We start from the raw sequence: 21762 nt of genomic DNA, 5'->3' as shown, positions 1-21762 counted from the left end.
AACCAAGTCTGATGAAATCCTGAATGTCTTCAAATCCTCTACAAATGGAAGTGATTTAAGTGCACACTTACTGAGTTAGGACTTGTACTTCAGCATTAGGCAGAACTACCTCATATATAAAGCAGACTTATACTACATGGAATATGATAAAGAGTGACATCAGTTACTCACTTGACATGTTTATATCTTCCTCTTATTCCTATGGAACAAAGCTTTGTGATTTAACACTATGGGAGCAGCTCAGGCTCTTTTAACTGGCATAGGCATAGGTTTTTCTAAACACTGTACACTTAGCTGCATTGTATTATCTTAACATAAAATCTTACAAAAATATAAATATAAAAAAAACTTTAAAAACATGTATACTATACCTGATTTATTTAGAAGAATTCCTGTTGTGTAGAGAAAGCTGTCCACTTTTAAAAATTGCTCTGGCACTGTCAGATAGGCTGTAACGTTTGTGATATGTTGATCTGTTGGAAGTTTCATTAAAAATTTCGCAAACTGAACACTTGGTTGAGATTTAGCATCTGCAAAAGAGTAATACTTTGTCTCAATGATGGTAAAAAGGCAACCAATGTTTTTATTACTGCTCAGAAATACATTCAGTACAAGAATCTGTTTAACACACTTTCTCCAGGCTCTGTGAATTTCTCGTCTGGGATCTATCATTACCACACATACAGCTATACAATTAACTGAAAACACAGCTTTGACTAGGTAAGTAATAGCTATTTTTTCCTTATGAAAAATAGTGCTCAAGTAGCCACTGGATAAGTAACCTCTCCTTTCCACACAAGATTACACAGGTTGACAAAGTAACCTTTGATAGAGAATATCAATATGTTTCAATAATTTATTTTTAAGAAAACATCTGTACGCATATAAAGTTTTTAGTTTACAGTCTGCATACACTGAACTTACCAGACAATTTTCCAGTAATTAAAACAGTATCTTCAAACAGCCATATATTAGCTTGACTTTGTGGGAATAATGAAAGTGTCACAGACGAGTATACTGTGGAAAATGATAATATTATTTGTTACACTGTGCAAGTATCTCAAAATTTTCTAGTAGGATGCATGATTCTGAAGGAATGATGAAGAAAGCAGACAAAGATGAAAGTGTATAAAGACTGGATAAATATGTGACTTCTATAGTCCAGAGCATGAATTAAACTGATTAGACAGGGAGATCTGTATGCCACTATTCTGTGTTTTCTATTGATAAATAACTAGATAAATAGGCTAGAATTCTTAACATAACCCACCTCACTTCTGTTTTCAGAACTGCAAAACTATTTTTAAAAATAAAAATGAAAATGCAATAGTTGTATACAGAAAAATTTGTGAGGAAAAACTGCTGAAATGAAACTAACAACAGGCAAAAGTACTCAGAGCAATGGCAGAGCTAAGACACTCCAGGAATCATTAGAGAAAACATGATTTTTGTCAAAAGCAGAACACAAAACCAGCCCTTTGTTAAGTCTGGAAAAACAATTTCTCGGAATACTCTCACAGTATTGCAGTACAATCTATTTAGACTTGGAAAGGTATATTTTCAGCTTTTACAATAAAAACAAATTCTGACAAATCTAACAGGTTTGTCACCCTTTTATCTGCATTGGCAGGCAAAATCTTCTTTAACTGACTTCATTCAATCATTTTCAGCTGACATCAGCTAGACAGACTGAAGAAAGAAATTTCAATTACCCAGAGATAAAGTTTAATACTAGGAGTGTAATAGGCTTACGCACTTGGCATTTTCCCAGTCTTCCAAGGCAAAGGTGTTAACAGGTAGCCATCCTTGTATGATGCAATAGTTAAACTTAAGCCTAATTTATAAGGAACTTTTAATAATACTGCTCCATTGTTTCCAGTAAGAGTAGAATTTGTCTTCGTATAATTAACAAACACTTCTACAATTGCTTGTCGCAGGTACTGATGACTAATGATATCATTTACTTGAACTTTTAGTGTAAACACAGATCCTATAAAAAAGGAAAAGAGAGGGTTATAATACATCACACTACAAAGGAACATTACATACCTTCATTTAAAATAAGGCTGTTTTCTAGGCAAAAATAATGTTATGGTTATTTACTCATTTTCATAAAAACCTTTTCCACATCTTCATATTTTAACATTCAAAATGCATTCACACTACTGCGATTATCCCCCAAAATAGTCAGTAAGGTAATTACTGCAAAGCAAAAATTATGCTGATCAGATGTCTATTGAATGCTTTCCCAAAATACAGCTTTTTATTTCTACAACTTTTTTTTCCTGTCATCTTACAAAGTCGGCTATGTATAGAAGATGGTAACATTTCCTCAGAGCTGTACTTCTACAGTAGGAAGGGGAAAAGGACTTCTAATTAACAAACCACTTTGTGTTTCCAAAAGCGCCAGCTCCCAAATATCATGATGATTGCACAGACCGGAACTAGCCCATTCTCCATCTTAGGAGACTTACAATATACCTTATGGCACATGTTTGTACCTGTCCAGCATAACTACACTAATAAAACTGCAAAATCTCCTGGAAGACATAGAATTTACAGGGAGAAATTGAGTCTGATCTAAAGGTTTTGCTGATCTACTCATACGAGTTCAGAAAGTGCTGATTTTCCCATCACAACGCTAACGTAATGGGCTGGCAAAACATGCAGAGGCGGAACCAGACATATCTTCAAACTACTTTTTCTAGACAACGATACTGGAATTGCGCTGTTTTCTGGTCACTAGAACTTGCCATATGTAAGTGGGTTGGCTATACCTCAACATTAAATACATTTGACAGAGCTTCCACAATTAGAAAAAAGAACTCAGTCTTAGCTAATTAGATTTGTGCTGCCTCAGCAGAAGAGAGATTTGTCTTTTGGCAAATCCACTGGAAATATCAGCTTATGAGATATCGAAACATCTGCCAATACACGTTCATAGAAATGCAGCACTTACTTAAAAGGGAAACAAGGGCTGCAAAACAGCCTTTTTGCCACCTCGGGAGAGAGCGCAGCCCACAAAGTCTTCCTAGATACTTTGAGACCCAGTCAACCGTCCCCTTTCCTGTTCACTGCTAACTTACTACAGCAAAAGAAGTTTCACACCTTAAGCGAGGCAGTTATCTCAAGCACACAAACAACTATCCAATTAAGCAATTCTCTTAAGGAAGCAGGAACTAGAATTAAAGTATTCAGTAGGTCCTTCCTTAGGAAGAGACTTTTCTCATTCTTGCCACAAGAATTGTTTATATCAATGTCAGAAAAGTTGTCCTAAAATGGCATATAGTTACATGTGTTTTACGGAGACTGCCTGCAATATATTACCATTCTATCAGTTAACCAGATGAAAAATAGTGCTATGCAATTTGCTTGGTCTTAGCTGACTGAACAATCAGATTTTCCCATCTTTTGTCTTTGTAGAACACTGTATTTTTTGGCCTAATCTAATTAGGGATATGAAAGGTGCACTGGCCTGTAGAGAAGTCACATATTCTAAGAATATCAGCATGTATATCAGCATGTACAACAATGCAGGTGCAACAACACTCAAAACAATTAATAGAATATTTTATCTACACAGACAACATACATCTACGTTTAAAGAAGTTTGCATAAAAAACAACTCCACAAAATAACAATTACTTAGCATTTCCTTAAATATACAGTAATGATAATGACAAACTACAAAAGCATATCTATAAGTAGTAAAAACCTAATATACCTTTAAAGCTCAAAAAAAAAAAATCCATGTACATGAAGGTGAGTTATGAAAGCAGCTAGCTGACGGGGGAGTGATTCACGCTGAAGTAAGCCTTCCTCACCACAGCGCACCAGTGTGCCGCTATCCTTGGCTCATCGTTAAGGTACAACGCATCGATCACTACAGACTTTACTGCCTTGCACAGTGCATTACAGTGATACACTACATGACCCCTAAACACTAATGAAACTATTTTGTGGTTATACTTTGGCAGTTATTATCAGATACTAGGATAAGCTCTCTTTGACCATTTTCAATTATTATGCTTCTCACAGCTATCAAATTACTTGCAAATCTGAATTACCCTCCCCCCATAACCTAAAACAGTTTTGTTTTGTTAGCTTTTATGCTGTCTTACTCCACACAGTCACATATAGCTTCTCTATAGATGTGAATGGACATACATAGAGTCATTTCTAAATGTACACAAATATTTCCGTATATTCCCAACTGATAACAGAATATCTCATTCAATAGCTAACTATGTAATTTTCCAGTGCATTATAACTGAACTCACACTCTTCAAAAACGTTTGCAGAAATTCCACAAACTCATGTCTTTCTAGCAAGCAATGAAAATCAATTTCTCCAGATCGGAGAATCTTGGATTTAGATACTAACAACGTACCTCGTATGAAAACAAGTATAATCATTCTACCTGACTGAAAAGAAAAATACTTAAAAGCTGAAAATATGTTTACACAACTTTATGCATCCAGTACAAGACTAAAAGTTGTACCGCCTCTCTGCAGAATCACTCCGGAAATTGAAACTTCCATTTAGTTAGCAAATAGCCATGTAAGAAATTTTAACCTGGAGGTGACTGGGTAAAGAATACGAGTGCAGAAGAACAGTCTTGAGTTACAGCAATAGCTAAAGCTTCCCTATAGTTAATTTGATCTTTAAGCAAAACAATGCATGATAAGCACATTTACTTTGATAATTTTAAAGCAAGTACGGATTACTGCTTGAAAAAGTTGTTCCTGACATTTCACTTCTGTATGTCAACGGTGCTGTTTGGTAGTGTTCAACTAAAAATAAAGACATGAGATTATGAGAAATGTCCTTCTAGGTAGTGCAAAGATCTTGTAAAAAATAAAATAGCAAATAAACTGGAGCATAGATCTCAGAGCTAATCAACATCTGCTCCATTTGAACATGGATGACCCATTCAGTAGAGATAACACCATATAATCTTTTCAGTACAGTTCAGTAGCCTAGTGCTTGCCTAAGGAAATATTTTAATGCAAGAATGAACACTAAGATGTATATTTAAAAGAGCATCTTCAGCAAAAATTTCTGCAGTGATGCAGAATACTTTACTGACTTCCAGGGACAAAGCAACAAAACTGGGTAAGTAGGACAACATAGTATTCACATTGCCCTATTTCTAGTCAACTAATATCCACAGAAGCCATTGACAAATTCACAGTTTTGAAGGACCTAGGGCTGGATCCTAAGGGGGACAGCAGTGCCTTCTGCACAGAGAAAGGCTTTATGTTCTGTACAACAGACACAGGCTAACCTAATCTAATCAAATCTAGATGTCTACTGCATGCTTCATATTCAAGAAAAACAGAGATTACAAATTAGAAAAATATTCAACTAAAAAACTCCCAAAATAGTGTTTAGAAAACATTTCACTCACTGTCCTGCTTTCTAAGTTTCTGATCAAGACCAGGTTGTTCAGCTTTTAAAAGCAAACATACCCTGTTGTTTCAAGAGATTCAAACAGCAGTGGAGCAAAGATGTAACAATTTACTGTTATCTCAGGTAGAGACATCTCTTCCTTGTCCACATCTTTTTATGCTCATTTAATATTCTTTGAAAAACAATCTATCCCAGTTTCTATTTCTCTGCATCTTTTATACTGTCCTTACTCCAGCCTGAGATAATCTCTGTGCTAACAGCATAGTATTTTATGCCTGTGAAAGCACTGACTGTGAAGAAAGATCATTGTTTTCCTAAAGTTTTTGAAAGCTTAGAAAATTAAAAAGTGACAAATGCATTAAATAAATATGGATGTATTGAATCGCTCAGGATGTGCGTTTTAAATGGAGACTACAAATCTAGTAAATTGAAAAACTACTCATGGCAAATCAGCACATGATCCTGAATGAAATTCAGGGTCCATAATAAATCAGCAAGTCACAAAGACTATTATTTATTCATCTGTTTCAAAATTTAACCTAAACCAGTTTCATGTTATAATATATCCACATCAGGCAGTATGGTAAAGATGACTACCTAGTGAAACTTTGGGGGGGGAAAAAAAAAAAAAAAAAAAGATAAGGACAGAATCTATTTTGACTTACAAGAGTTTTTAGTAGTAAAAATAGTAGTAAAAAAACCAAGCACATTACATTAGGGATAAGCTGTCTGCTTTCTCACAATCATACATTATAATTTTTTTTCCAGGAGAAATATTTATAGACTTCACAGCATACTTTCTCATAGAATTAAAACCAATTTTTTTTATAAGAAAAGCTGAAGCTTTTACAAAAAGCTGTGCAATTAGATGTATTTAGCAACAATAATTTTATTTCAATTAGAAACAGAATGGCTTATTTTCCTTTCATATCTATGTATTTCTACAACTTACATTTTAAGTGTGAGTGTGTGTACATATATCTCAAGCAAACAAGAAGATTAAAAGGGAGCATCATAGCATATACAGTCCAACTCTAAGCATTACTAGAGGTTAAGCTGCTTCATAATCATGATCTGGCCAATGTTAGAGTTAGTATCTGTATTACTGCATAGAGAAATTAATATTTCACCTTCTTCAAGTTTTAAGATTCATTGTATATAAGAATGACTATTTTTAAACCTTTCCTGTAACCAACAGCTGAGTAATACCACTGTAAGTTGTTACACTTCCAACCAAGATCTCAGACCATGTGCATAACAAAACTGAAATAGTAAGATATTCATTCTGCAAATGCTGATTACAGTCAAATATTAATGAAATTTATTAAATAAATTAAAAAAAATATTTTTCTTTACAGGCTGTATCCTTCATGATTACCGCTGTCTAATCAGTAAATACCTTCCTAGAATGATCATGCTTGTGATAACCACGCAAGATTATCTTCAGACCAATCAATACTGCTGCAAACTCTCACTCACATGCTCAGGAATATATTCCCAAATACTCTGAAGTGCATCTAGTAAGATACATAAAATAAACAGAAAAAAAATCCCCTTAAAAATATTTTTATGTGCTTCTTGAACAACAGCTATGAAATTTAGATGTGAAAAATGTTTATTTCTGTGTTCTCTTAACATTGCTTTATACACAGAGCTCATTAAAAGAATTCTATTGGAATATCTTTACATGTATACCACAAACTCTTGCAAGATACTCGCATGGTAAACAGTTGAATGCTGTTTTTTCCCTCCACTAGCTGCCTTCTTCATTCAACTTGCATATTAAAACCAGACTGTTTCACCACCCGATGTGGAGCATGTGAACTCACAGGATGTGATAATTCTGTAATGAAAATTCTGATTTCTCTCTCACATATTTTGCTGTGCTAGCATATTGGTATAAAGAATAAGAAATTCAGTAAAATTCAGAACTGATATGATAGTGAAGCTATACACGGCAATTACAATTACCCTAGCAATCTTGCATTTTTATTTGCTGCTACTTTATTGTAATAGTTAGACATTTAACATAATCATTCAAACTTTAGTCACTATGGAAGCTGAGAAATTTGCCTTCCTGTGGCAAAGGAGATATGCAACAGACAAGACAAAGTGCTGTAGTCTACAGAGCTTCACTTATTTAGAATTCATTTCTTCATTGAAGATACCTTCTTCTGTAGTCTGATTGAGATAAAGGATTAATATTTGATTATGCATTTTTGAAATTGTAATAAAATGACCACACATCAAATAAATTTGCTAGTAGGAAAAGAGATATAACTTAGCAAGAAAAATCTAATAATAGAATTCCTGAGACCTACAAGCCAGAACACCTTTGTACCTGTATTTCAGAGGCCATTTTAAGATTCCTTTTTTCATCTCAGGTTACTCACTGGCTAATGCTAACCCTGTGATGTTCTTATTTCATTTTTTAAATGACTGCCTATACCATTCTACCTTGCATCAGAGTTGAAGGAATAAAAAGAAATAAAAATTCTCATTCTGCTTTAGAACACGAGGAAGAACCTAGAGGAGAGAAACATCAAAACTGTAATATACTATTTTAGATCTGCTATCTTAAATATCCACCCTATATTATATACTTTCCAGAAGAATGACCAAGTGCCTATCATATGATTAGTAAACAAACATGCATTTCCCATCCATTAACTTCATTGATTCTCAATTTGTAATGAATCAATCTCATTTTGTAAACAAAACTAAAAACCCAGTGTCACCATTCTGACAAAAGTTTTGGTTTTTTTTTTTTTTTTTTTAATAGAGAGATTTTCTAATAATTTGCCAACCCAACCTCTTAATGTTCAGTACACTCAGATGGAGGAAGAGTATGCCAGTAACCATGCAGCACAAATCATCTTATTATAGCATAATGAAGTAGGTTTTTGGAATGAGATGAGATTTGTTCCACAGAATTCTTTGGGGGTGGTTAGGGAGAATTACCTGAAAAAATTCTCTGCAAGTTCTAAAAACATCCCTTTAATTTGGCAGATCAGGAGGAAAGTCACAGGAAGACAAAACAGTGCCCTCATCAAATAAGACATTTAATGCCCTAAAGATTTTAACTTCAAGACAGATACTCCTGTATAAGCTCACAGTAGAATAATATAACCTACAAACTAGTAATTCAAATGTCACTGCCTGTTACTAATTATGAAGGAAAACTACTGATACATTCAATGATATGACGGTCACTATTCTTTTCTGAAAATACTTTCCTTTCTCAAAAGCTGCAAAACCCTCTGCGAAAACACTGCTTGAAGAAAGACACTTGTACTATTATATAAATATTTATCTATCTTTCACTTACAGGAAAAGATTCTCCATCCCCTTGGAGAAGTCCAGTATGTACTGACAAGCATGCAGAAAATAAAATTAGGAAGTTTGCAGGTTGGTGTTTCCAAACCATGCCACAACTGATAACAGAGTTTTAAAAAATATATATATTTGTTATGTTCCCTATAAATATTACTGCTCTGTATTTCCTCAAATCTGTATTTCCTCAACATTCAGTTCATTTGCGGGGGCTCCAAATGGCTTCTGAAAGTCAGTATAAAGCAATAAGACTTCATTTCCTTACTGTAGCACACTTGCTACTTTCATATATGCTCCTTTCCCAATGTGTCTCTAGATTCCCTTTTGGGCCATTCTTCCCCCCTCTACTGGAGATGCTGCCATCATGGTGTTGTACATAAGCACATGGTGGGAAGCTGTTTGTTTTAGCACGCTAGACAGGAAATCCATATTGCAGCAGCAGCAACAACAAAAAAAAGCACCCAGCAAGATACTCTAGCATATATAACCTTTTATTAAAGTCAAGTTGTACAACGTAAATCATCAAAATCAAAAAAAAAAACTGTAAAAATATACATTTGTTCTTAGAAAAAATATTGCAGATTTCTATTAATTTCAAGTAGAATTCCACAAATGTCACAAGATCTTAAAACACAGAAATTCAGGTCAAATTACATCAAACTATAAGGCAAAGCAATTAAATCAAGCTTGGTCCCACAAAAATACACCACTTCCACACATATGGATGCTATCTAGGTAGTGACAATACTAAATATATTAATGGTTTAACCACTGCCACTTTGAATCATTATTGCCTCCTCACAGCTCAGCATAGGATAAAGTGCTCCAGGATCCAGTCTAAGGATGGTTGCTAGAGATGAACATGCAATTATCAGCCTACCAACTGTGCCTCCAATACACACACCATCAGCAAAGCCACACAAGTTCTCCTGTTGCAGCAGGTGGCCAAATTCCTGTAGAGAGCAATTGGAAAACAACTTAGCACCACAGAAACTATGCTAAGATGATGGAAATATTTTTGTTGCCATTAAAATTAAAAATGAGACATTAAGTGCTGCCTTCCCTCTAGAATAATCAGATTCATTCAGCATCTATGATACTGTGGAAGCTTTTGAAAGGTTGACAAAGCTCCAACTGGACCGAGGGAAACAAAGGCACATAAATATTTCTGAGATTATCTGTTCATGAACTACTGACGGAGACAGACTTGTATAAGGATAAGGGAAAGACAGTCAGAAGAGCTTTGCAATTAATTTAGAGGCAAATAGTTGTGATAGCACGGTTTTTATGCAGTGTTGAGCAGAAGATTCTCTATCTGGCACATTTTTGGTCACTATTTCAGTCAGCTTAATTACAAGACTTTCTCAGCACTAGTGGTCCATAATCCAAAGAAAATCTCTCCTGCTCTGCGAGAGTAGAAGTTTTTCTCCCTCACTTCCACAAATAATGAAATAATGCCCTGATATTCATCACAAAGCATAATTTGTGTTAACAGCTTTTATTCTCCCAAGCACACACTCTACTGATGTTCTGCACCTACTCAACATAAAACTACTAGTTTCTCCTGTTCAGTAACACACAGCTGTCTAATACCTACAAGAAGGTTACTGAAAAGACAGAGCCAAGCTTTCTACTGAGATGCATGACAGAACAACGATAGACAACAGTCAAACCGAGGCAGGGTAGGCTCTGAGGGATATGAGGATTTTTTTTTTCTTCTTGAGGATAAATAATCATTGGAACAGGTTGCCTAGAAAATCTCTGTTCTCAGAGGTTTTCAAGACCTGACAGGGCAAAGCCCTGAGCACCATGGTCTATACTCAGTGTTGATCTTGCTTTGAGCAGGAGGTTGGACTAAAGAGCTCCTGAATCCCTTCCAGACTGAATGCTTCTGTAATTCTAAGTCCTCTTAGTTACCCTAAAATCAGAGGAAATACTGGAGGGGAAAAACAACAACAAAAAAACCCTCAAGTCTCAAAGTACAAACGCTGTCTTCACTTGATTGTGGGTTTTTCTGACTGTTAATCTAAATCTACTTGGCAAATCTGCCCCAGTGATTTAGTGGCAGTGTCATATGATAATTTGGGGCTCAGAGCTTGATGTAGCTTCTGTACTTTATTACAGAAATGGGATGAAAAGATGAAGTATGCATGATTTTACTGCAATTCTTGCAATCAGTGGAAGCAGAGACACCAATGATTCTGAAGGGAAAAGCTTTCAGTTTGACTAATGAAAATGCTGCTATGAGCTGCACCTTTACAAGCCAATTGCAAATAGAACAACCTATCACACAAAACCCAGGAATTACATGAACCTCCAAGCAGGAAACCTCAGTAGTTCAATACAGGTAAAAGATAGATGGGAAATAAAAGAAATAAAGGCAATATGTCACCCAGAGGAAAACATTTCAAAAGAGGCAGCTGAACTATTAATGACTGGCTAGACACTGAAAGAGCTACATTTAATTGTTTTCTCCAACATAGGCACTGCAGTAACAGGTCAGTCATACAATTTATCTGGCCATGACAACACTGCTTTCTGTAGGAACACTCAAGCAAACGTTTAGATGTATAACTAAAGCATACACTTATCTAACCACTCTCTACAGGCCTGAGAGCCCTTTCGGGGTGCAGTGGTCATGCCAACACCATACTTCAATGAGAACACACAGACACGTGTTAAAATATTTAAGATGCTTTTTTTTTTTGGGGGGGGGGGGGGGGGGGGGCGGGGGGCAATTCATGACCTCCCAGTGCTTATGGCTCTCAGCATCTGTCCCCCACTCACATCCCACAACCCCTGTTAAATACAAAAAGCCACTCCCTACCACAGCTCTTCAGCCACTATTTGCAGCTTAAAACATCCAAATCTTTCAAAATGGGACAAGGAAAACCAGAAGGCAGAAGTCTTAAGAAATTTGTTTGTCTCTACCCTATCTAGAGCTACAATTTCCTTCCATGTAATCGCAGTGACAGACCACCTCTTACCTCTTTCACTGGTAGGAGTCCACTGTCTTAGGCACCTGGGGCCACCAACAGCAGATGCAGAATGTTTAAATGAGGAGGGCTATATGGAAAGCCCAGCAGGAGAGTCTGACCCTGTAGCCTATCATCTTCAAATAGCTCATCCTCACATCAAAGTGTGTAACTACTGCTCCCTGAAGCCTGAACGCTACCAGCTTTTAGTCAGCGTAGACTTTTCAAGCTTGTATAGTAAAGCTTAATCACAATCTAGGGGAAGAGAAAGAAAGAAGAAACTGAGGGGGAAGGAATAAGGACAGCAAGGGAATCAGACAGCATTCATGTCTCCACTTGGTGAGCCTTTGGGGGCTTATGCACACAGACTGGAAAGAACATCACTCCCTAGTCCTGCCAATCCTAGCAGGTCATACAAGATAGTTCCCAGGAGATAGATCAGACAAAAATACACTTACATCATCAGGATCATGCCATGCAAGTACAATAAACTGCAGTCCTGTCAGTATTTTGTTTACAAGAATGCATAACATGCTTGCGTTCAGAGGGCAAGAAGCATCATTTGGAAACTACTGGTTCCTGCAGCTGGCCCAACTCAGATAGGAAAACAGATTTTATTCACATTATCTATAGATACCTGATAACCGCTCATGCAGTTCGTAGCGTATCATACAGTTTGCTGCTTGACAGAACTGCTAGTTGCCACACCTAACTCCTGTGTACGCGAGGCAGCATTTAAGATAACAGGTGCTTTGGAAACATCCTCTGCGCAGGATGGCATTGTGCTTTGCTGATGCTTATCACCTGGTTAATGTGAGAGCCTGCTCACACTACAGCTACAGTACACCCCCCTCATGGAAGGTCTAAGCAAGACACCCTCCTGATCCTTCTCTCCCAAAACAACAGGGCAATACATTCATCAGAGTGATGATGTCCTGACTTTCTTCCACCTATGCAGAATGAAGACAGTGTGGTTAGGGCTGGGTAGGCATATGCTCTATTTGTGCCACAGCCTCAGACGATGCTTAGAAGGATGGCCCTTTCCCAGACACCTACCGCTTTTCAGGCAGCTACAGAGACCTAGAATCTGGAGTGCCTATTCCCGCTGGAAAGACAAGGTACAGGCTGAGTGATGCCTTCCTTACCAAATACTTGGCTTATGGACAGTAGCTTTAACCCACTCCTGAAGAAACTTTAGAAATTGAAGAGAAATCAAGTTTCCCAGCAGAGGCCATTTCAGCAGCTTGTAAAGCTGCATACATTCACATCCTCCCTACAAACATGTGCTAGCAGGAAAATTGCTTTCAAATCTCATGTACTTCCTACAACAACTACAGCGCCAAGAAAAGCAAAGCAATAAATGCAACAGCTGCTTTGCAGCTTACTAGATACAGCTTCTTGTAGGTATGTAGATGACGACTACTCAGGTGCTACAGCCTTGCAAGAGCACACCTGATATGCTGGAATACGTCTGGGAAACTAGGAGTAGGTAGGAGGGGGTAGATCTGGTAGTTTCATGAAGGAATTCAGAAGTTAAACAAGGAATTGGAGTACTACAGCATGACAAAACAGATGCGTCCTTTGCGCCTCAATTCCCCATTCATAACAGCAGAATATAGTGAATATAAAAATATTCAGTATTCATGACGCTAAGGCAAGCTGCACTATTTTTCTAAGCTTGACAGATCATGCCAAGAATTAAACTTATTTTGAATAAGCCTTCCCCTCAGATCTTTGCCTTAGATTGCAAAGACTTCCTCTACTATCACCCAATTTACAGATAATGCATGCTACAGATCTCCAATAACACAGATCAGCTGTTCTAGTCCAAATCCTGAAACTGCTTTTTTTCAGCCTGACAGCAATTCCATAAATTTTTTCACATATTGGTCGGTCTTTGATGATGCATCATCTGCCAACAGACTAGAGAGAAGTAATGAAACTTTAACAAAACAAGAACTGCAAAAACTACCACCTTGCAACACGTAGCTTCCTGCCATCACTAAGTACTCTTGCATCCTGCCACTTCTCATCAGGGTGTAATTGTAAGTCCTATTTCTGTGACAACTAACATACATTTCTGCCCTTGTTTCTCTCAGCTCTTTATTAGGAAAACAACTATCAATGCAAGTTTCTTGAAATTAAGTTTCTTGAATTACAGAACATGATGCTGTACAATATATAACAAGTTTCATTAAAAAGCAAGCATTCAGTATATGAGAGCTGCTTACCTCTTCAGAATCCTCACTACCCTTTTGCTTATATCTCAAACTTCTCCCTGAAATTTAGAAAAATGTACACATTTTTTTAATTTGTGCTCTGGGAAGGAAAAAATCCTCTCTTACTAGCAACTGAGTGACCCATCATGGTTCACGAGGACACAAGATTAGATTATCTATGCATATTTCCTTTTCATCACGCATTTCTGACCCAAACTGCAGATGTTTCAATCACCCTTCCATTTCCTAATGCCCTGTCTGTTTTTTTGTTGCTCTACAGTTTTTACTAAGCTTTACTTTGTTATTATTTGTTTCTAGATATCCTGCAGTGGCACAGAAAGCTAAGTCACTTAAGACCATGTCTTCAATAACTCAAGACTAGTCTTGAATCTTACATATTTTTTACTTAGCTGAGAAATCATCACTACAAATCTCAGCTGTAAATAAAGCTGAACAAATCAGGCAGCAAAAATCAAAGGACGAGCTTTCTGAATGCATTTCCAGAGGCGCTGAAGTTTCTTGCTTGCATTGCTCTTGTTGCTTGCATAATACCGTTTTGCTGGAGTAGGTAGGCAATACTTTTGAGTTCTATTTGATAATTAAAGAATAATTTTTCACTTGACTAAAAATTAGCCTCCTCAAATTTTAAGTGTTCTTTTATATAACAAATACATACTGATTCTGACTGAATGTCTACATCCAATACTTCTAAAAACAAAAGTCTTTTATTTTAAGAACTGCAAACCATTTTCACCACCTCCCAATAGAAAACAATCTGTAAGCTGTGACAAAATACATCTTTTCCATGACACTGATTATATTCTAACACCTCTTGGCTGAGAATGCCGTGCTGCTGCTTGCAGAAAAATTCAACCCTAGAGCAAATGACAAGTCTCTGATTAGGCATCCCTAACTCCATGAGAAGGAACCACATCCCACGTAATTTACACAGTTAAGAAAATTAATAATTTCCTTATAGAAGGAAATTATTCTACAGAATTCTACAACTATTCTACAGAACCTCCTATACATCTTTTAACTCCTCACTCATTTATTACTGCCTTTCTAATCCCCTGTCCAGTAATGGCAGAGAAAGAAAACTTTAATGTTACTCCACTAAGCAAACAAACCATTCCCACAGCAGTGCATTTTAAATTCCACAGTATATGTATTTTAAGAGGTGCATCACTACGTAGTATTTTAAGAGGTGCATCACTACGTAGTATTTTAAGAGGTGCATCACTACGTAGTATTTTAAGAGGTGCATCACTACGTAGTATTTTAAGAGGTGCATCACTACGTAGTATTTTAAGAGGTGCATCACTACGTAGTATTTTAAGAGGTGCATCACTACGTAGTATTTTAAGAGGTGCATCACTACGTAGTATTTTAAGAGGTGCATCACTACGTAGTATTTTAAGAGGTGCATCACTACGTAGTATTTTAAGAGGTGCATCACTACGTAGTATTTTAAGAGGTGCATCACTACGTAGTATTTTAAGAGGTGCATCACTACGTAGTATTTTAAGAGGTGCATCACTACGTAGTATTTTAAGAGGTGCATCACTACGTAGTATTTTAAGAGGTGCATCACTACGTAGTATTTTAAGAGGTGCATCACTACGTAGTATTTTAAGAGGTGCATCACTACGTAGTATTTTAAGAGGTGCATCACTACGTAGTATTTTAAGAGGTGCATCACTACGTAGTATTTTAAGAGGTGCATCACTACGTAGTATTTTAAGAGGTGCATCACTACGTAGTATTGCACTCCTTAAATTCAAATCCACCTAAACAGAACAAGCAATCAAAACCAAAAGTTGCTCTAAATACCTAAGCACTACCTAGACACCAATATAAATCACAGGGAAAAAGATCTCCTAACTAGAAACTAATACTGCAAACAAAGATTAAAAAAGTTTAAGTTATACATATGTCAGAGAAATACTTCTACTCCAGTATCTCAGATAACTTTTTTTGCATTTCCTTTTATCACCTTGAATGATCAGAAAGAATATGGCAATATACCAAAGACTTTATAAAAATCTTAACTAGAATTCTCTTGTCTAGAACATTAGATAGCAACATCACGAGACACAAATCAATGCTACTGAGAAATGGGCACAGACTCAAACTCCAAAGGCAGCATCCCCTCTGGGAATTTGCCTCCAAGGGGCAGTCAAGGAATCCCATTTTTTTCAGGTATTGCAAGCAAGCACGTATTTGTCTTACTAGCCTCAATGAATGGAACAAACTGCATAAACATTCACAGCCATTCCAGTTCTCCTTCCTCCTTTGTTCAGAACTACTACTAGCTGTTACCACTTTTTAATTACATCCTGCTACTATTTTCAATTTCACCCCATCCAAAAATCAAGCTGATCTTCCTGTTATATTCAAAACCATCTGCCAATCCTTCCTCTCCCCCTTCGCCCCCCCCCCCCCAAAAGGTCTTTTCACTGAATTCTAGAATAAGAAGTGAATTTGGAATGGTCTATAATGAATATGATGGCAGGTCTTGAGTATACTGTCATTTCAAAAGATATGGAAGGGTACTCAAAGCACTGAACTTCACACAGTTTTATGACAAAAACTTAGAGAAATAATAACTATTTTAAAACATATTTCAACTATAATTAAGGTTGCAAAATGAAAATAATTCCAGCACTGAAACAGTGTATGCCAATCTATGTGTTGTCTATACATAATGTGATCGCACCTATTTACATAACGACCGTTTTTTCTAGAATAATCCTGTCCATGCAATATACATAATAGATTTGCTACAGAACTGATGCAGTTAAGTATCACTTATTCAATTAGTGGTCTCTGCTTATTGCACAATACCTGCATTATAAAAAGAATAACAACGCACCACATCCAGAATATCCTGTGGATCTCAAACATTAAGGAATGTATCTCCATATTTACTGTAAAGAAGACATCTTGATAAGGATAAATGTAAGGAAAACCAAAACAGTTTTGCTTTGAATCAAGGACAGAATTATAATTTACCAGCTTCTGAGTATTCAAAGCTCCCACAGACTTCTCTTAATCACTTCCGCATATCAGAGTCCAGATTTCTAAAACTGCTGCACAGAAAACAAAAAACTCTCTGCGTAGGTACATAACCTGAATCTAAGACAGAGACACGTTGGCAATTGCCACAGTTGCCACAGAGGCCTGGCTCCCTCTTCCTGGATATTTCTTCTAAAGTTTGAAAGAATAGCTATATTCATGACATAACACAAGTCAGAGTAACTCCATGAACTGAGTCCTTCTTGTGCATGTCTTCTTTGCCTAGTCTTCAAAATTTAGTTATTTCTTCTGGCAGTGGCAGCTTTCCTGTTGTTTTTAAGGGAGAAGAAAGGAGATGAAAAAGAAACCATTCAATTATGTGCAACTGTACCTTCTCACTACTGCATTTGTGTGTCAGCAGCAGAGTCTGCTCTCCAAACCTTTACACGCTGCTGCTCAGACTTCAGCATCTTTTCTGAGACAGTGTAACATTACACTGGCAGAAGTCTGTTAATCCAGGAGATAACTGATCTGTAAAGCTGTATAATTAGCTTGGACATAACAGAGGTATCAAAAGAGGAATGTCAAACAAGAGAAAAGGCTGCAAATCAAAACCGTAGCTCTCCACATTCCCTCTCTTAGGATGTTAATGTTCCTTCCCATCTGCAACACTGGAGTCACAAACATATAGAGTAAACTCAAATTCAGGCAGATTCCTTCTGCTTACTTCCAGGAGCCAGGCTGCTGCCTGCCCTGGGAGTTCCCAGCACAGGGCCTGAGGCTGCTACAGGAACGCGCTTCAGGCTCTTCAGAACAGTCCTGTTGAGGACTATTGAATTTTATAAAAAAGAAAAAAATACCAAGATCATTTAAAAAGCTGAAAGATGGAGTATCCAACGAGATACAGTATCCAACAACAAAATAAAGCTGTAACTGCATTTAAACGTAACTGAGGATCAGTACAAATCATCACCTTCAACATTCACGAACAAGGATTAATCATGAAAGCTGTGTACTACTGAACACTTCCAGGACTCAAATACATCAAAATCTATAAAGCATAATAAGCGAATAAAGGAAAGCAACAGCATCTAAATGCACAGTTATGTAACTGCAGCAGTGTAGCAATAGCACTGGCGTCAAATTTAGTGCCAAAGATTTTTGCTAGCACTGAAGGCAATAAGGTAATAAAGCTTCCTGAAATAAAATCGGTACCTGACACCAAACAGGATCAGTGAGCTACAAAATATGTCTTTTTTTTTTTTTTTTTTTTGCAAGATCATTCAGTTCTTAATAACTAAAATGTGCAACTGCACGTTAGAAATGCTGACAACGTATTTTAATAGGGGTTGTTTGGTGATTAATGGTATACTCCTCTGAAAAGCAGAGTAAGGTACGAAACAATGAAAAATCATCAGTTGAGAAGGAAAAACAAAAGCCAAACATTCCACTCAATACCTTTCTAAAATTCCTATCATTTAAGGTTCTGCAAAACAAAAATTAAAATACCTTGATTTAGTTTCCGTTTTCCTAAGGGTTTATCATTAACTTTTCTAACACACACACATATACATATATAAAAATATAAAATGACTGTTAGTTGCATTCGTATTTTACAGAAGCTATTTTCTTTCTCTGCATCTTTAAGAAGCTGCAAGCAGAGGCCATAATTCAGGCTCTTCGCTTATGTTTCCTAATTAACATAGATGCTTTGGTGTTTTGTAAAGGAGATTCACTCCACCAAAATATTACACATAAGCCTAAAACTGTATCATTTTGCATCTTCCTGAAATCAATTAAAAACAGAAATATACATATATGCTTGTTAGGGAAAAAAAATCACAGTTTAAACATATGCTTAAGTGATTTGCCCATATGGAGCCTTGGTGCTAGGAGGTCTTAAATAATTAATGCTTGAAACCATTTTGAAATTCTTCTGTGAAAGGCAGCATGATGAGAAAAAGAATGTTTTTATCCTAATCTGAGCCCTTACTAGCTCAGGAGATTTTTTTCTTTTTCTTCTTTTTTTTTAAGGTAGGTGACGGAAGCGAGCCCCCATAGCACCCGCGCCTGCCGCTGGAAGCCGCCCGCTCTCTTCAGCTCAGCGCTGCGCGGTAAAACGCCTCCTCCGCTCCGCCCGCGGGGGCGACGCGCGGGCGGATGAGCCCGGGGGCGGCACCGCCGCCGCCCCTCACCCCGACGGCGACGCCGCCACCGCGCCTCGGCGAGGCCGAGCGGCCCCAGCCACAGCGGGGAGGCCGCCGCCCCGCCGCACCTGCCCGGCGGCCGCCGCCGCCTCCCCCCACCCCAGCCCGTACCTGCGGCGGCGGCGGCGCCTCCCGGCAGCGCCGCCCGCTGCGGCTCCGGCTCGGGGCGGCTGAGCGAGGCCGCGGCGGCGGCGGCGGGGAGCAGCCGCCCCCTCAGCGGCGGCGGCTGCAGTAGCAGCAGCAGCGCGGCCGCCAGCGCCAGGAGCGGCGAGGAGAGACGCCCGCGGGTCCCCGGCATGGCGAGCAGCCGGCGGGCAGCGGAGGCATATTGCGGGCGGCAGGCTGCGGCCGGCGGCTCCCGCGGCGGCAAGACTGCGGCGGGCAGCGGCCGCCCCCACGCGCGGCAGCGGCCGGCGGCGGCCCGCGCCCCCACCCCCCTTCGCCTCGCCTCCCCCGCACGTGACGGGGCGGCGCCGCCGAGGGCCGTTGACACTGGCGGGGCGGGGCGGGGCGGGGCGGGGCGCCGCGCCGGTGATGGCCCGGGCTGCCGGCGGGGAGGTGGGGCGGTCCGGTCCGGTCCGGTCCGGTCCGGTCCGGTCCGGTCCGGTCCTCCCCTCCCCTCCCCTCCCCTCCCCCGTGAGGGTGGCGCGGAGCGCTGCGCCCGGCGCCCTCTCAGGCGGGGCGGCGGGAGCCGTTGGCGCGCGCGCGGCGGCGCGGCCGTTAGATCGCCGCCCGTGAAGCGGCTGCGGCGCTCGCGGCCGAGGGCGTGGGAGCGCCATTTGGCAGCCCCCGTTCCGGGCCGGCGCTTGGGAGCCCGCGGGAGCTCGCGGAGCAGCTTGGCTGAGGCGCCGGCGAGCATCACTGCGGCCCTGCTTCACCCGAGGAGCGTGGCGTCAACTGTCGCAGTCCTAGAATTTAGAATCAAAGAAAATCTAACTTACTTTTCGTTGTAATTTAATGTCTTTCTCTAAAATACGATGATTCATTGTCATTAGCAATTACTTCATACAGAGTCAGGATTAACGTTGAAGCTATGGAAGTACAATTTACTTTCTGTCACAGTTGCTGATGGTTTGTTGGCGTGTTTTAGGATCGCTGAAAACCGGACTGCTCAACTTCCCCCCACTCGTGCCTTATGGCCGGCCACTGCCTGTGGAATACTGCTGCGCCCTCCTTCGCGGGTAGTGTTCAATACTTTCCTGTAAAACAGTTGTTAGGTTGGGTTCCCTATACTTTAGCAACACCAAAACACTCCCCAAACCCCTGCCCTGAAAACTTTGTGGAAATTCTTTTGAATGACCTTTAAGCAAACAAAAGAGTTTAACAAAAAGAAATGAAAACAATCCTGCCTGTTTTGGGACTTGCCTGAGACAGTTCAGGAGAAGGGAGAGATTGATTGCCCTTTTGGTTTAGAAAATATTTATTCAGTACTTACTTGCCTAGTTAGCATCCTGTCGACCAGGTCCTCTTATCTGTGCATTGCAAAGAAAAATGGGCTGCATCTCCACCCTCAGAGGCAGTGTTACACTTGGAGTCATTTTGGAATTCCTGCAACCATGTGTTCCCATGCAGGAAAGGGGGCTAGCAGAAAGCTATCCAAGTACTTTTGGCCATTTGCTTCCTCTATTAATGTAGTGACTTCATATGATGAATGAGTAATGTGATACTGCGAAAGTGTGGATCGTGTACACGTTCATTTCCAAATGCTCAGATTCACACTTTTAGAAATACATAAAGTTTATTTGGGGAAGAGCAGTTGAACCTACTTGCAGTTGCAACTTGTTAAATTAATGTTGATGTGAATATCACAATTATTCATTTATAAACTTACGAACTAAATCTCTTAAATGCATGATGAAAGATGATATTATGGAAAATGGTTTCCAAATGGGAATAATATATGGAAATTAAGTGTTTGTGTTATATTTAGATAAATTACTGAGAAAAGACTACATCTAGAGAGTATACAGTAAAACCCACTTCAGGGGAAAAAAAACATAGATCAGGCTTATGTTTTCTTAACCAAATTATCTTTGAAATAAAGAAAGCCAATACAAAGAAATCTATTTCACCTTCCTAAATATTTACTTGAGGTAATATGACCAGTAGTAACTCCTACAGTCTTTAAAGGTAGTTCAGAGCTCTCCTAACTTTTAAGAAGTTTTCCAACTCAAATAAATAAAAAAATAGGCAAAAACGGTGTTCAATGTTCCAATTCCGTAGGATAAGCATTAAATTTAAGACATGTATTACTCTAGTCTATTTTTTCTGAAAGCAGGGCCCAATAAATCATATTCAGTAAGAATTCCTAAGGAAACATTAGGGAAAAAATAATTCTCAATCTTTTTTCATGTCCTTAAAGCTTTATGGCGTCCTTGACATGTCTACTTTACACTTTAACTAAGTCATGCAACTCTGAATGAACAGTGCAAACAGTATTTGAAATTTATTCAGTATCTAACAGACCTAAAACCCAAAAAATTATACATACTTTTCAAGCGTCAAACTACTCTACAAGATCTGTATACATCATCCTGCATCGAAAGGATGTCATATAACATCTATTTTGTCAGGGAGTGTAGTGTCCCTGCACAAATG

At 38.8% G+C, this 21762-nt stretch overlaps 1 protein-coding gene across 1 annotated transcript in view; it reads right to left on the bottom strand.

The window, feature by feature from the left end:
• Window positions 1–19462, bottom strand: part of FAM171B (family with sequence similarity 171 member B) — a 30078-nt gene extending 10616 nt beyond the window's left edge. Inside the window, exons 1-5 of the mRNA XM_062578932.1 lie at window positions 19294–19462; window positions 17685–17786; window positions 1757–1990; window positions 925–1017; window positions 372–530 (exon numbers count right to left, since the gene is read on the bottom strand). Of these exons, the coding sequence (XP_062434916.1) occupies window positions 372–530; window positions 925–1017; window positions 1757–1990; window positions 17685–17786; window positions 19294–19462 (757 nt within the window). The remainder of the gene's footprint in view (window positions 1–371; window positions 531–924; window positions 1018–1756; window positions 1991–17684; window positions 17787–19293) is intronic.
• Between the last annotated feature and the right edge of the window lie 2300 nt (window positions 19463–21762).

This window comes from Rhea pennata, chromosome 6 (genome assembly GCF_028389875.1).
Source record: "Rhea pennata isolate bPtePen1 chromosome 6, bPtePen1.pri, whole genome shotgun sequence".
Classification (NCBI taxonomy): Eukaryota; Metazoa; Chordata; class Aves; order Rheiformes; family Rheidae; genus Rhea; species Rhea pennata.
This window is presented reverse-complemented; position numbering and strand designations above follow the sequence as displayed.